This window comes from Cryptotermes secundus, unplaced genomic scaffold (genome assembly GCF_002891405.2).
Source record: "Cryptotermes secundus unplaced genomic scaffold, Csec_1.0 scaffold719, whole genome shotgun sequence".
Taxonomy (NCBI): Eukaryota; Metazoa; Arthropoda; class Insecta; order Blattodea; family Kalotermitidae; genus Cryptotermes; species Cryptotermes secundus.
The window spans coordinates 449094-466199 of record NW_019719368.1 but is presented as its reverse complement, the minus strand read 5'-3'; the positions used below and the strand labels follow the sequence as shown (position 1 = coordinate 466199).

The following is a 17106-nucleotide window of genomic DNA, read 5'->3' as shown; positions in this document are numbered from 1 at the left end:
ACTCCAAATACCGTATTTAAGCATGTATAGGCCGCAGCACAATTTTCAGACAGAAATTATAGAAAAAATAATTTCCTTGGAATATTATTTCAGGAGTAGAAATTATTCCGAAATTTGGCAACGTTTAACATTCCTAAGTTCGCAACTAGCGAAAATAACGGTACCGCCCGGAACAAAGGCATTGCGGAGGAGAGTTATAACCTTTTCGCCTTTACTTGACTTGCCTGGTTAGTTCTGAGTGAAACATGGGTCGAGTAAGAGCAGGTTATACGTCTAAATTTAAACTTCAAGTGGTGCGTTACGCACAAGAACACGGAAATCGAGCAGCAGGGAGAAAATTCGACGTTGACGAAAAAAATGTGCGAAGATGGATACTAACGAAAGATGCCCTTGAAAAAACGTCACAAAATCGACAATCTTTCCGCGGAAAGAAAGCTAAATTTCCAGAACTTGAAAATAAACTTTTGCGATACGTGCGTAATACACGGGCGGATGGATTTTCAGTGTCTGTGGAAATGATTCAATTTGAAGGCCTCAAAATAGCGGACAGAATGAAAATTCCTCGTAATGAATTTAAGGGAAGTTATGGATGGGCAAGGCGCTTTATGGCCCGACATGATCTTGTAATTCGGCGACGGACGTCAATAGCGCAGCGCCTTCCCGACACATACCAGGAGAAACTGCTTGCATTTCAAAAACATGTCCTGAAATTAAGAAAGACGCACAACTACACCATGGGAGCTATTGGAAATGTTGATGAAACTCCTGTGTTCTTTGAAATGCCGGGTGAAAGTACAGTGAACAAAGCAGGCGAAAAAACAGTGCATGTGCGGACTGCAGGAGCAGAAAAGCAGCGGTGTACCGTAATGCTTGGTATCACTGCTGATGGAAACAAACTACCACCATTTGTAATCTTCAAACGCAAAACATTGCCGAAAGAAAAGCTTCCACCGGGAATTTTGGTGAGAGTTCAAGAAAAAGGATGGATGACAGAAGAGCTCTATCTGGATTGGTTGAAATCAGTGTGGTTTCGGCGCCCAGGCGCACTTTTACGTCAGCGGTCAATGTTAGTGGTTGACAGTTTTCGAAGCCATTTAACTGAAAATGTGAAAGTGAAGATGAGGCAGGAGAAAAGTGATATGGTTGTGATACCAGGGGCGATGACTGGCATGTTACAACCACTTGACGTGTCAATAAACTGTCCTTTCAAGTCTCATTTGCGGCGCTTTTACCGGGACTGGAGATGCGGTTCCACGGAGATGACGCCGACTGGACGATTGAAGAAACCTTAATTAAGTCAAATGTGTGAGTGGATTGTGGCTGCATGGAACACCATACCAGAAGAAATGGTTTCCAAAAGTTTTAAAGTCACATCCATTTCCAAAGCAATGGACGGGACTGAAGATGACGCTGTTTGGCTGACATCACCTGACAGCGAAACTTTGAGCGAGAGCGACATCGACAGTAACGAGTCAAGTGATGAACAGTAATATGGTTCGATTACCGTGGACCAACTTCAGAAAGTGTCGCATAATTTATTCATGCGATGCGAAGCATGTTTGCAAGCAGAAGGGGGTCACCTTCAGCACCTGTTGTAAAGCACGGTAAGTTTGTGTTATCTTTTTACAGTATTCTTATAAATGTGTGCATGTACAGAAACTGATGTAAGGGTATCAGTGACACTACTGCACTCTCGCTAGCTGGGAGGGGCACAGTAGTCGCGGAGAAACGTTCCATCCGGTCTACGCTGCTGCCCCGGTTTCCTCGATCTTTGAACACCCTGTATTACTAATTATGAATATTTTTTTTTAAATGAAGTGTGATTTCGAATATAAGCCGCACCCAAGTTTTCCTCTTGAATTTTTGGCAAAAAAATGTGCGGCATATACATGCGTAAATACGGTATACACAGAAATCCATCAACCTACACATATCGACCCTGAAGATGAGGCGGCATATACTTCCGAAACGTTACCCACAACCACACCGTACAACAACCCAAGAACATAATTAGCATCAATAATATATATTTGTGTTCCGATCTCAGTGGCAGCGCGGTCGAACGCTCGTATCGTGGGTTCGAATGCCACTCGAATGTATGGATGTATTTGTGTGCGTTTGTTCTGCGTTTGTGTTCTGTGTGTAGGTAGCTGCCTTGCGACTGGGTGATCATGCGTCCAAGGAGGCATACCGTCTGTGTAAAAAAACTTAGGAAACTGAACTATAGGCCATGGCCCAACAAAGGGCTTTAGAGCCATTAATGGATGGATGGATGGATGGATGGATGGATGAATGAATGAATGAATGAATGAATGAATGAATGAATGAAATATACGTGTTACAGGCGCACAGTGAATTATAAACCATTCTCATAGCCAGTAATGGTTTGAGGTCATTTTTCACTTTCGGTGGTCCGTGATTTTCTTTCTTTGTTGTTCTTTTTTTTTTCTGTAACCTTCATTTGTTCCAGTCATGTGTTTAAATGTGGCGTATACAGATCCATCTGTCATGCATTACAAATACAGGTGCTGTTGCCATTCATTGAACTAGTGTTAGGATGACGTGTCTCTGCCCTCAGCATCAGCATGACGAGTTCACTCCTGAGGGCACACGGTAATGCACTGATATAACAGAAGAAAATATAATTGTCGCATGAGCATCGGCCACGGCGGGAGGGGGAGAGAGCCATGCAGGCGACTTCCCCCTCCTGGCATTTTTTGAAAGGATTAAAATTGAAACAAGAAATGAATATAGAATGACTGGGTTTTAAACTTTTTCCGTCGTCCGGAATTCTAGGCAATAGAGGATACAACGTTTCGGAAACTGAATCTGTTTCCATATTCAGGTGAGAAAGGAAGACACCTACTCAGTTGGGCCCCATAGAAGGAGCTAATCTCAATCGCTGTATCATGTCGTTGCTAGGCATTGGCTCTCAATGTATCTGAAAACCCATAACACTGGCGAGGGAGGTGTTCATTCATCAGTAATCTGTCAGACGACAGGTCCACAGTCTCTTACAAAACAGTTCCTCCACTTAATGCGATCTAGAGCTTTTTTCTTCAAATGAGAATATCCTCTTCTGTCCCCAAGGTTATCGAGCATCTTCTTACGTTTTCTTCCTCATCTTCTTGTCACTAATATCCGCCCCTCTATCGTTCCTTCAATAACTTCTTTTAGAAGGCAGTTTCTGCGTAAAACATGACCAATCCAATTAGCCTTCCGTTTTCTTATTTCGTGTAGGACATTCCTCTGCTCACTGACTCTAATTAACGCTTTTTCATTTCTTACATAATCGGTCCAACTGATCTTCTCCATCCTTCTCCAACACCACATTTCGAAGCTTTCCAGATGTTTCTGATCTACTGCCCTAAGTGTCCAAGTTTCAGCCCCATACAAAGCCATGCTCCAGATGTAGCATTTCACTAGTTTCTTTCTCAAATTTAAGTCCAATTTGCTGGTAAAAAGATTCTTCTTCTTACCAAATGCAGCTTTTGTCATGACAATCCTAGATTTAATTTCACAAGTACACCTTCCATCATCTGTTAACAAGCTACCCAAATATTTAAAACATTTCACATTCTCCAGTTGTTTTTGGTCTATCTCTGTTGTGACTGGGGTTGGTTGTCTCGGAAATTTTCATTACTTTTGTTTTTTCCACATTCATTTCCATGCCATAGCACCTTCCAGTTTCAATTAGTCTATCAATCATGCCCTGTAGCACAGTTTCTTCCTTAGCCATTAACACAAGGTAATTTTAACATAAAATAGGATAAAGTAACTTTTTAATTCCTGAGCAACTGTTAGCTTTTCAAGAAAGACTCTATGGAGTCAAGTGATTGTTGGTTGGTAATCTTGTTACATTTGGGAAGACCCAGACATAGAAAGGAGGAAAATATTGAAATGGATCATGAAGAAATGTGATGTACGTGGAGTGAATTTATCTAGCTCAGGATATGGATAAGCAGAGTGGCCCTTGTGAATGTAAAATTCTGGAAATTTCGTTGAGTGACTGAGCAGCTGCTCGCTTTTAAGCAGGACTAAGCGCAATGGAGTTGGTTGGTCGGTCGGTCGGTCGGTCGATCGGTCAGTTAGTTAAATACAGAAGAGAAAACTTAATGTTTAACACAAGTCTAATTTTCTTTCCGAATCCGTGCTGTCAGTGCAGGAAACATTCTGGTCTGCAACCCTGGCATGTTTGCACATGTACAATTGTATCAGAGGTTACTCTGCGAAGGAAATGATACAAGTAGTGTTCATTGTCAAGAAGTTGTTTTATGTAATTATTAGTGGAACAGCCATTAATATTTCTAGGGATGTCCCTCATCAATTGTAAAATAAGCTTACATATGATTAACGTCTGTTTTTCTCTGTATTCCAATCCAATCCTGCATGTTATCGAATGAAACATCAAGGCTGATGTAACATTTGAGGTTTTCATGGCTGTGACTATGAAGAAAGCAGTCTTCTGGGATGTGGCACCGTGTAGATGTGGTGTTAACCGACGTTTCGGAGGAACGTATCGCCTCCATCTTCAGCGTAGAAGGAAGGATATATCCAACACCAGTCTGCTTGTACCGGTTCTCACGGTCTCTTAGCTTGCGGATTTTCTTCTTTTTCCTTCTACCCTCAAGATGGAGGCGATACGTTCCTCCGAAACTTCGGTTAACACCACATCTACATGGTGCTACATCCCAGAAGACTGCTTTCTTCATGAAGGCTGACGATTGACACCATCTACCATGAATAATACACACAAATGGTCAGTTGGAAACCATTTCCTGTGTATGGTATACTGCGCTTAACATATCTACATCAAAATATTATCAGCGTTACCACCTTACACGGTGTTAACTGTTTTTCACCATATATGGAATTATTTCAGGAACTGGTTTGTCATTGAATTTAAGATCTGCTGGTGAATAGAGCAGTGTTAGTTCATTTATCAAGCACATGGAATTAAAAATAATGTATTGTGTGTCCCAAGCACTGCTTCAACGCATTTGCTGCTGCTGCTGTTGCTGTTGCTGCTGTTGTTTTTTGTTTTGTTTTGTTTTTTTTTTCCCCCTTTTGACAGTGCGATTGCATGCTGTTCAGAAGCGATACAAAAGCAGGCTTGCGGAAATTGTCAAAATTATTATTCAAGTGGCTCTACAAATTGTTCAGTCATTTCTATGCAACTAAAAGTAATTAATTTCTTCCTCCATCTTATTGTTGTTAGCATCTTGAATTTTCCTAAAGAGATCAGACTGAGCCTTTTTTGGCTCTTAATAATTTTGCAGCAGTATGCACTGTCCAGACTCTTAGTCTGTCAGGACGTCTATATGAGGAAAAGTAGCCAGAAAATGCTTTCAAATGGAAGTAAAGACGGTAGAGCTATCCCCGTAACGGACCGTGGAGGCCCATAGAGTTGTGAGACGTTGAGGCGCACACATTTTCTATACAGTCAGCTCACAGATGGCAATAAGGTTGTCAGCCTGATGCTCCGGCCGGTCGACCTTTACCCCCAGGAAGATTCCTGGTACTCTTTTCTGTTAGAGGCGGAGTTGACACCAGGACTGGTAGGATGTCAATAGAAAAATCCTGCAACCTTCCAGCTCGTGGCACAGTACCTCAATCATCTACGCCACTGCATGTCCCCAGCAACTTCTGTAAGAACCTCATACCTTAGATCTGTAGTTTACTTCGAAATGTGAATTGGATGCTCTTTGAACATATGGCATGAACCGTGCATACTGTGCCCAGAACCAGGCATGCGCAGTATATCACTTTGTCCGGAGCAAGGAGATTCACCTTCTTTGCTTACATTACTTACTTCGGGCCGCACCATAGGTCAAGCGGTTAGTCTCTGGCTTCCCACCGCGGCGGCCCGGGTTCGATCCCGGGTGTGGTCAAGTGGGATTTGTGGTGGACAAAGTGGCGCTGGGGCAGGTTTTCTCCGAGTACTTCGGTTTCCCCTGCCAGTGTTCATTCCACCAATTGCTCCACAATCACCCTCACCTATCATCTGGGGCTGGTACAATAGGCCAGAAGTGTCCGCAGTACAAGGGACTTAGTCCCACCCCACTTACTTATTCATGGAGCTGAGCCCTTCTGGAGGAGCTGCCAATTCAGCAGCTACTGAATTTCCCAGCATTCTACAGAACCCGAAGGTTCATTACCGTCTTCATAAGAGCCCTCCACTGGTCCCTATCCTGAGCCAAATCAAACCAGTCCCATCCCATCCTATCTCTCTAAGATCCATTTTAATAGTGTCCACCCACCTATGCCTCGGGCTTCCCAGTGGTCTCTTTCCTTCGGGCTTACCCACCAATATCCTATGCGCAGTCCTCGTTTCCCCCATTCATGCTACATGCTCTGCCCACCTCATCCTCCTTGACTTGATCAGTCTAATTATACTTGGAGAAGAGTACAAGTTATGAAGCTCCTCGTTATGTAGTTTTCTCCAACCTCCTGTCACTTCATCTTCCCTTATCCACACAAAATGGAGCTGGATAACACAGAGTTCTATAAAAATGAAACGCAGTGGTTGTCTTCATAAGTCTCAAAACCAAATCAGTGATAGTTAATAACTGAAGCAAAATTAAACTCTTGGGCTATCTTCAATTACTTAGATCCACTTCAGTGTGTACCACTCTTAACGTATGTTGAGCGTTGAGCATTCTAGTGACACTGATCATAAGCAGGCTGTCTAGGCTCAGTAGATGAGTGTTTGCTGATTGAGACTGCAATATGTTATGACACTGATTGTTTACACAAAATGAACATTTGATGTGAGTAACTCACAGGAATGCATCTATACTGCAAATGAGGCAGAGGTCACTTTCAGTTTCTTCTGTGAGCTTAGTTGATAAACCTGATATCCATTTTAATTTAAACCATTATAGCTCAGTGGTTGCTATATATACCACCCACTTTATCATACCAGAACACTGAATTCTGCCCATAGAGTGTATCTGTGTGTTCCATATGATTCTCACGATAAACAGCATTAACCGGTTGGGCTTTGTAGCGTGGACGTCATGTGTTTCCTGTGAGGTACGGACTCATTTTTTATTTATATAGATTTCCTCCAGAATGCTGATAACCAGCTTTGCGGCTATGTGGAACCATAATGAAGTGGGCCACATGCTAAGTTCTTGTCATGGATGGAACCTTAAACCTTATGAACTGTAGAAGCTACCTATTGTTGCTGTTGCAGATAGAATGGTTCTAGTGCTGAGCGGCGTGCTGCAGGAGGAGGCGCCGCCCGACACGCGGACCTTGTTCCACAATCATCCAGTCTATAAGGACTCAGCATCACAGCTACTTGCTATCCCTACAAAGGTAGTGGGCCCTGTTGGCCTCCTCTATGTTCAGCAGAGGGAATTGGCAGTCACTGTACCTCATGACAGTAAGTATCAGAATTTGCTGTAAGGTTCTTCATAAATTCATGCACAGATGGAGGAAGCTGTTAGTGCAGATGTGCAAAACTGATCAGTAGGAAAGCAGAGATTTTCAAGATATTATCTGTCGGGGTTTATTATATCTAGAACATGATCATGTATGGTGCTGGAGTGTTTGGACATGAGCAGTGAAGTATCAGCTGAGTTGGGTGCAGGGAGTTAAGCAAGTGCGAGGAGAGTGGCTTTGAATGAACTGCCACAACTCACGGTGGGTGAAGTCTTCGAACTAACAGAATGGAATGAGAATTGCAGGTTTCTGGAACTTAAGTGTCTGTAAGGTAGAGAGTGTAGGTTCAGTAACCTGTGATTTAATCACTGCCCCTTGCTGGATGTTTCCTGACACTCATTGAGTGCAGATACCAGTAATTTCAACTAATTGGGTACAGGGTGAAGACTGCTATATTTACACAGTTTCTTGAATAATTAATTAGTTGGGGGTGGAGTCCAACTGGATCACTCGGCATGGCGGCCACTGATTGGCCTATTGTAGCCTGCCCCGGGTTATTATGATGATAGAGAATTTGGTGGAATGAAGATTGGCAGGGGAAACCGAAGTACTCGGAAAAATCCTGCTCCAGCGCCACTTTGTCCACCACAAATCCCACTTGACCGAATCTGGGCTGCCGCGGCCTGTTGCTTGGATAATTGAGACAGCATTGCTCTGGACTATGGGCTAGGTGGCCAGAGTTCGATTCCTGGCAGGGACAAGAGATTTTTCTGTAACACAGTGTCGAGAGCAGCTGTGATGCCGACCCAGCACCCTATACAGTGGGCTTCGTGGGCTCATTCTCTGGGGTATCTAGTACCAAAATCAAAAATGGTGGAGCTGTACCTCCATTCCCCATATATCTTAATGGCATGCTATTGACACGGTGTTTAATTAATTAAGCACAGGGACAACTTTACTCATACCTTCACACTTGCTTGGATCAGGTGATAGACATTGTCCTTTTGTATGCATTCTTTAAACAGAATGCTTTAAATGAACGCATAACAGGAACGTTGTGTTTGTTCATCCAGAAATGTCCTCTTCAAGGTGTTCAGCAGTGAATCCTGTAATCTCAAATCCTGCCCCATGAGGGGATTTTGGCCGCCTGCTGGTTTCTTGCTTGGGTGTGTTGCTCAAGATTGGGGGGTTCTGTCCAAACTCCACGGCGTTACACCCCAGAAGACTCTGCCATGAGAACCTTAAATCCAATAAGTGAAAAGGATTTTTCAGTTTAAATTGCTCTCAGTGGATGCGTGAGTGCTTCTGATGTGGAGAGTTGGAGTCAGGTGAGATGAGGTGTAACTGCATAGATGGGACCCATACTCCTGCACCTTCACACAGGCACCCAGAATCATCACTACAGTCGTGATGATCCTACATGCCATGAGACCTTATTACCGTTAGATAGGCGGAATGATATACGATGTTGAGGTTAACTTGTAGTGACTAGGTTACAGGTTGGAGGACTGAGGAATCGGTTTAGTTCTTCGGAGGGATAAGAATTTTTATTATCTCTAGAGTGTCCAAACCTGCTTTGGGTCCCACCCAGTCTTCCATCCAGTGGGGTACCTGGGGGCTCTTTCCCCGGAGATAATGCATCTGGGGCATGAAGCTGGTCACTCACCACCATCTAGTGCTGAGGTTAAGTATGGTGGAGCTATACCTCTGCTCCCCCATACATCTTCATGTTGTGATGCTTTATTAATTAGGTGGAGGAATAACTTTACTTTTATGTCAGTAAACTTACAACTTTACGTGACATATCCAAGCTCATGTTATTCTGCATACTTGCCATTGTGAGAACCTGAAATCTGATACAGTTATCCAGTGTGGGGTGACTACCCTTTCAATATTGTTTTTCTGTTTAAAATTATTCAGTAATTAAAGTGAGATAAAACATAACAGTATATCTAGATATACTTAGACGGTACTGTTGATGTGATTGTGAACGTTGGGACATAAACGGTGGGGGAGTAGTTGCATCTTTTAAGTTTTACCTCCTGAAAACAAAGATTTGCAAGAAGCATATTTTGTGTGTCTGTTTTGTGTTAAATTGCAACATCGATCCATGCAGAGATTGTAGTGATGAATGGTTTATCATTTTTCATGTTCTCCAGTTACAGTGTTCTTTGTTTACTAATTTTGAAACCTGATGGTATTTATACAACCTGCTTTTATTTTTACAGAAAATGTGAATATTCTCGGGTCAGATGACGCGACAACATGCATCATTGTTGTTCTTCGTCATTCAGGTAAACGTTTTAAATATAACATGAATATGTGTTAAGGCTCAGAACATATTTCTGCTAAGCAGCATGTCAAAATTTGGTGCATGTAAACAGATAATGAGATGTCATGTCACTGAGTGTAATGGTGGTGTTTGGTTCTAATCTCAGCTGGGACACTGGATATCCTGACTGACTTTTTGATGGTTTTAGTCCCTCTAGACAACTGCTGGGTTAGTACCTCAGTTACCCCATTGCCACTTCCTTGATAAGGCTTTTTTACTTCATCATTCGCCCAACCATTTGATGCTTTGTAGTGTAAGTAAAGAAACAGATGATATTAGGTGACATATAAATTCTGAAGCAGAAAAGAATAGAACAGTGTTAAGATTCGAGACTATAAGAAGACAGAGAATGTGCCATGTACGTCTAAATCGCTGATCTTTATTTGAATAAAGAACATAGTACAGAATCCACAGATCACTAAGTAGTTTGGTGGCAGCAGAGTTAATGAAGCTGACCTGTAACAGAAACCCTATGATAATAATTTCCAAAATGTTGATGTGCTGTTAGTGCCCTACTTCTGGGCTGCTGCTACGTTGAACACCCTTAGCATTCACACAAATCTACGCCTGCTTTTTTATAGACTTCCGATTTATTTTACCTAAAAATATGAACAATTTATCTCCTTATTTTCATACCAGGTCACTTGTGTAATGGAATGTATGCCTTTCTCCAACAGCCAATTTAAGATAGCCCGACTATGAAAAAAAAATCAATTTCTTTGGAGAAGAACGTGCTTCTATCGGTAAACAGACTAGCAGATCTCCTGTCAACTGTATTGCTCTGTAGTTATTGTCTATCTTCTGTGCCTGCAAGTGTCTCACTGTAAAACACACCAGTCTTTCTCTTGTAAGATATTCAGACATATGTTTTGTGACCCCATTCACATTACTGAATATGAATGGTGATGCATATACTTGAATAGTGAGTTTCTCTGTATGGTGCTTATGTGGAAATAAATAATATAAGTCATATGAAAGAAGGTTTTGGTATTGGAATTCCATCTTCATCAATTTTAGAATTGGTGAAGAAAGTGCGTTCACATGGTGGAGCATGACAGAATCCCTGGAAAGCTGGAAAGCACAGGTTTCTACCATAATGGCATGGAAAAAAGCTAAAAATTTTCCATTGCTGTATAACATCAGACAGTTCAGGCAATTTAAAAATGGTGATTACAAGAGAACACATTTTTGTAATTGATCTTTGTGGGCAGTACACGATGGCCTCCTCTACCCAAGACTTAACATTTGTTACTGATGAAGCTTGTTTCCATCTGAGTGGATGCATCAGTGCTCAAAGCCATAGGTAGTCGAGCAATATTAATCTGAGATGAACTCCTTCATGATCAGAAAAGGGGTATGTCTGCTATTACTGGGGCCCATATTCAGAGAAGTATGTGTGACATCCTTTGGCCTTTTGTTTTGAACGTTATGAAAGAAGAAAAGATACAGTTATTTCATTTGTGAGATGTTGCTGCAGCACATGCAGTGCTAAGTATTCCGTTGATAAGATATCCAGACTTTTGTCTGTTGAGAAACTGAAAAACAGAGTGTACTCAGATAATCTCCATGCATTGGATGAACTTGAGCACAACACATGTGAAACAATTACATCTGTCAAGGTCATAAACTCAAAAATGGTGTCACACAGTATTTTCAGGAGGCTTGAAGTTTGTAATGTCTGCGATCCTGGAAGAACAAGGGTTACATAAGAACCTGAAGTTGTTTCATTCTCCTTACTTCAACTGGGAACCGCCAGATATTCTTCTGCATTAGTTTGATAGACCCATCTCAGTATTATTCATCAGTCTGTGCTGTGATCCTCAGGAGGCTTTGTTTGCTGAAATATTATATTCAGTTGTGATGCTGTCAGTAATTCAGACTATATAGCATGGAGTGGTTGGCTGGATAGCAAATGATGAATGGTAAAGAATGCGGACGAAAGAAGTTGTGGCCTGATTTAAGGTACTATCCCAGAATTTTCCTGGAGGAACTAGTTTAGTTTAGTTTGAGTTTGAGTTTTAGGTTTAGGATTAGATTGGGTTCAGTTGAAAAGAGCACTATGTCCACATGTTACACGGGTTCAGTGCATACCAACTGCTTACATTGTTTAAGTGAGTTCAGTTACTACACTTCTGATACCATCACTACTGTGGCATTACTTTTTCTGCTCTCAATCCATTTTCTCATTTTAAATTTTAGTTTCCATGTTTCCACCAAACCTTTGGCGGGGGCACACGGTAGCGTAGTGGTTGAGGAGCTATGCTACAAGCTGGAAGGCCGCGGGTTCAAGTCATTGGATTTTTGCAGTTGACATAATCCTTCCAGCCACACTAGGCCCTGGGGTTTACTCAGCCTCTAACAGAATTGAGTACCAGGAGTTAATAAAATATTTTTCCTGGGGAGTAAAGCACTGCCGGCGCATAAAGCTGACAACCTTACCGCCATCTTTGAGCCGATTGTCTAGATAATGTGGGACCCTCAACGTGTCACAACCCTATGGGCCTTCACGGCCTGTTACAGGGATAGCTTTACTTTACTTTACTTTACCTAACCTTTGGCTAACCTATAGTTTTTATCTTAGTAACATTTGAGTAGGTAATCATTTTCCTGTATGCTATGTTTTTGTTTATATTCAACCATTTACTGTATACAAGTTCTTCTCTCCACTGTGGAGGTCAAGTCCTGATTGGACAGACAAGTGGACTTGGTTGGTATTGGATTGTGAGCGACATAATGCAGCCAAGGAAAAGAAGTCACTGAAAACTGTTTTGAGACCAGGCAGCCAGAACAGAGGTGATGAAAAGAATTTTATATATCCTGTGTTTAGGACAAGTGCTGATGGAAGTTTCTTTTTCCTTTTGTCTCCCACTGTTCCCCTCTTTTTTCTAGGTGATGGAATAGTTGTTAGGAGTCACTTGCTTAAGCAAAAGGTGCTGAGGCGTGAGTTACTGAGCAAGAAGTTAGGGAAGGAGAAGACATGACAACCTCACTGCCATCAATGAGCCGATTGTCTAGAAAATGTGGGACCCTCGATGTCTCACACGCCTGTGGGTCTCAGCGGCCTGTTACAGGGATAGCTTTGATTTTTAAGGGAATAATGAACGTGAGTGATGAAACTAGACCCAGAGAGATTGACCTGGAGGATGGCAACTGGAATACTTGCCAAAGCATGCAACTTTCCACACATCGTATTCTGGCAGCATGTTTATTCACATAATACTTGATTGTTCCAAATGCAATATAATGATATTCAGACATGGCTCTCATTACAGGATCAGGAGCTGTGGCACTGGCACATTTGGATGGTGCTGGGACGGATGAGGGTGTCATGAACATGGTTCATAGAGTCCAGGAATTAGCCTTAGGTTATCCTGAAGGGCGTCTGGAGTTGCAGCTCATTGGTGGCTACTCTGATAGCCGTAACTATTCGGAAGAGCTGTTTTACAATATAATGCGTAAGTCACTGTTCTGTTTGATGTAACGGCTGCAACACTATACATATAATATGTTTAGGTTGGGGCCACACAAGTGCACAAATTGTGTCCGTTGCAACGAACATACTTTATCATGTAGTTACTATAGGATTCTGATGATGGTGTATAGCACACAGAGATATTGGGTTTTCGGACTTTATCCATCGTCCTGGTTTTTAAGATAACCAATAAAAACACGATGTTTCGGAAACTGGATCTGTTTCCATCCTCAGATGAGGGAAAAACACCAATTCTGTTGGGTCCCTTAGAAAGAGCTAGCCTCAGTCACTGGACAACCAATGTCACAAAAAACAAAGGTTATAAACACCTGAGACAGGCTCATTGCCGTGATCTTCTTAATCTTTGCCATAGAAATTGCACTTTCTTGTTTGGCTGAGACCAATCGTACTCCTTTTGATTTTGCTGAGGGAGAGTTGGAGTTGATGTCTGGTTTTAATGTTGAGTATGGTGCGGGCGGTTTTACTTTAATTTTTCTTGCTGAGTATGCTAGTATTTTGTTTTCTCTTATAGACAACATGGGGTTTATTATTCTGGTATCTATTCATGCTCTTTAGGGAATTCTCGTGAGTTTTTATTGTTGTTGTCCAGTGATTGAGGCTAGCTCTTTCTAAGGGACCCAACAGAATAGGTGTTTTTCCCTCACCTGAGGATGGAAACAGATCCAGTTTCCGAAACGTCGTGTTTTTATTAGTTATCTTAAAAACCAGGACGATGGATAAAGTCCGAAAACCCAATATCTCTGTAATTTATGACGGACGTTGCTGAGGACACCACACAGTTGCAGAATACGGTGCATAGTTTTTTGTCTGCAGTGGAGCCAGAAGAAAGCTTAGCATTTACCTCTCTTGTTTATTTCTACAATGGACGTCATGATGTTCATTAGAACGGACGCATTTTGTGCGCTCGTGTGGCCCCAGCCTAAGAGTTGCAAAGTTTCACTGATTGTGTTGACACATTGTCATTATAAGTGACCACACATGTGGTTGGATTGGTAATTGTGTATATTGAACACTTGTAGATTGTAACTACAGTTATAACGCTGTCACTAATTCAAACACTCGACGGATCCTAACAGTGTCCTCACCTTCCGTTCACACATTGTTACTGGCTGGTGGCTGTTTCACAGTTAGCTCTCAACTAACTTGTGGTATCACTAGCCATCACTGTTGAAGAATAAGCCAGTCGGGTGGCAATTGCTTCTGTGCTGGTTGATTGCTTGGTTCATGCTTCCGCCCTAAAGATGGAGGTGTTACATTCCTCCCATACATAAGGCCGTCTCTGAACTGTGTGGCATTACAACCCAGAAGGCTGTATTCTTCATATCCACTACTGTGAGAACCTAGGATACGAAGTATAAGGTCAAGCACATAAGTTTTGAGATTTTTTTTTTTTAATTTATTTTAAGAGCTGAAGATATTAGCAACCAAAAATTTTGAACCTCCCTCAAATTCTTTATAATGTTCCCAGTGATTCGGCCTTTGTTCAAAACAGTTTTTAAAATCCTGAACAAGTATGTCTGTTGACATTTTTTTTTTCACAGATGATTTAATATCCTAATTGTCCAAGAAAAACTTTGCTTTCAGCACACTTTTGAGTTTTGGGAACAGCCAGAAATCAGCTGGAGCCAAGCCAGGAGAGATGGCGGATTATCAGTGGCAGAGATGCCTTTTCCTGATAAAAACTGACACTTCAAAGCGAAGTGTGCCGGTGTCTTGTGAAGAATCGATGAACGCTTTCTCTGCAGCTCTCCTCGCTTGCACCTCATGGCATCAATAAGCCTTTTCAACACGTCCATGTAGAATGCCTGATTAACATGGCCCCTTTGATACAGATTTGAAGTGGATAGTACCCCTGACGTTGAAAAAGCATATCAGTGTTGTTTTGACCTTGGACTTTGACACGTGTGGCTTCTTTGCCCTGGGAGAATTGTTCAATCTCCACTCATAGACAGGCGTTTGGCCTCGGGATCATACTGATAACAGTGCCACGTTTCATCACCAATGATGGCACAATCCAACAAATTATCTTTTTGAAGTCTTTCCGCAAAGTCCACTCACAGAGTGACACGTCTTTCCTTTTGTTTCTCTGTCAAGTTTCATGGCATGAGCTGACTTTCTCATGCCAAGATCCTGTACTATAATTTTCCTGACAGTTTGTTTACTCATATCAAAATCATAAGCTATCATACAGCAAGTTAACCAGTGGACAAATCCTACAAGTTCTCTGATTTTCACAACATTTTTGTTTGTTCGCTTTGTTACAGTAGCACCTTGCTTTTCATCATCCTTCACATCTTCTCTGAAACGTTTGTGCCACTTAAAACATTACTCTTGCCCATAGTAGATACACCAGAAACTGTTTCCAACATCTCAAACCTTACACTTGACAATTTCTGCAGTTCAACACAAAATTTCACATTCACACTCTGTTCCATTTTCACATCTGGATAACGTTAATGACACACATTGTTCTAATGAGCTACTGTTCAGCGAACACTGAACACAGCTTATCTAGACTTTTCATGTGATCTCCCATCATTTTGCGTCACCTAACATTCCACGTAACAGCATTTATTATATTGTAGGTAATACCAGTTTTTCCTAGCAATGGCATTAATCCATTCGATGTTAAGAATTGAAACTTGTGTAGTTGGGTGCGAGTAGCAGGAACTGATGCAGTGAGAGTCGCTGCCATGGTGGAACCGTCCATCGTATCCCTGTCATGTGATGATAACATTGGTGCTAATGATAAAGTGTTTGCAAAGCAGCACGTTATCATTTTAACAAATAAGGGCTTAGTCTCAGTCTGTCATGGTCCCTGGTGACTAATTTGATCAAGCAGTACGGAGATGCAACCGCCTCTGTGGTCTAGTGGTTAGAGTTCCTGACCACGGATCCAGAGGTCCCGGGTTCGATTCCCGGCGCTACCAGATTTTCTGAGAAGTAGTAGGTCTGGAATGGGGCCCACTCAGCCTCATGAGGATAATTGAAGACTCACTAGAATGGAGAAGTAGCGGCTCCGGTCTAGAAAACCGAGATTAATGGCCATAGGAATCCATTGTGTTGGCCACGTGACACCCTCTGTCCGCAAATGTTGGCACTAACTTCGTCGACAAGTGGCAATCGCTCGGTCGGTATAGCTTGCTTGTGGACCAAAAAGCCACGGAGACAAGACCAAACCAATCAAACTTATGACTCCACCCTCAGTTGACTTGCACTCATTTTTGGTCATGGGCTGTGGTTTGTCTATAGTTTGGGGCATTTTGGATCCATTGTCGCATCAGATCCTGATGATGGTACAGAGATGGTCCCAGAAATGTTTATAATTTTTAACTGACTGACACAGCTGATAACGCAGTAAGATGGCATTCATTTCAACCATAAGATTTTACATTAGCTGTTGTGATTAAAAATGTTTTCATTTGATAAGATATATTTTGGAATTAATTGTAGGTACTGGTACTATAACAGGTTTTCGAAGTTTCAAGAAATGTATCGGAGCTTTCTGGATCATCGATCCTGCCCTTCCTTTAGAAATAAGAACCTCTCCTCCTCCTCCTCCTCCTCCTCCTTTTGCTCCCACTTGAAGCATAGGGCATCCGTGAAATGTTTCGTTTCACTTCAGTTCATTAATCCTAAGACAGTCAGTAGGACTCCTTTGCCAAGGAGGTCAGCCTGTCGCAAGGCTGTTGCCTGACACAAACACAGAATAAACACAAAGAGACAGCCATGTGTTGAGTGGGATTCAAACCCACAATCCCAGTGTTCAAGCGGGCAAAGAAATTCATTCCTAAAACCGTGTGGCCACTGTGATCAGCTTAAATCCCTTTTAGTCCTTTGTAAATTCAGAAATGGCTGAAAAATGAGATTTATTTATTTATATGCATGTACA

At 42.0% G+C, this 17106-nt stretch overlaps 1 protein-coding gene across 7 annotated transcripts in view; it reads left to right on the top strand.

Moving 5' to 3' along the window:
* The window catches only part of LOC111865139 (protein N-terminal asparagine amidohydrolase), a 228724-nt gene that overhangs the window by 196464 nt on the left and 15154 nt on the right, over positions 1–17106 (top strand). For all 7 annotated transcript variants that reach the window (XM_023852947.1, XM_023852913.2, XM_023852938.2 and 4 more), the window contains 3 exons: positions 7199–7390; positions 9618–9683; positions 12994–13176. In XM_023852947.1, the coding sequence (XP_023708715.1) occupies positions 7204–7390; positions 9618–9683; positions 12994–13176 (436 nt within the window). In that variant the 5' untranslated portion in view covers positions 7199–7203. The remainder of the gene's footprint in view (positions 1–7198; positions 7391–9617; positions 9684–12993; positions 13177–17106) is intronic.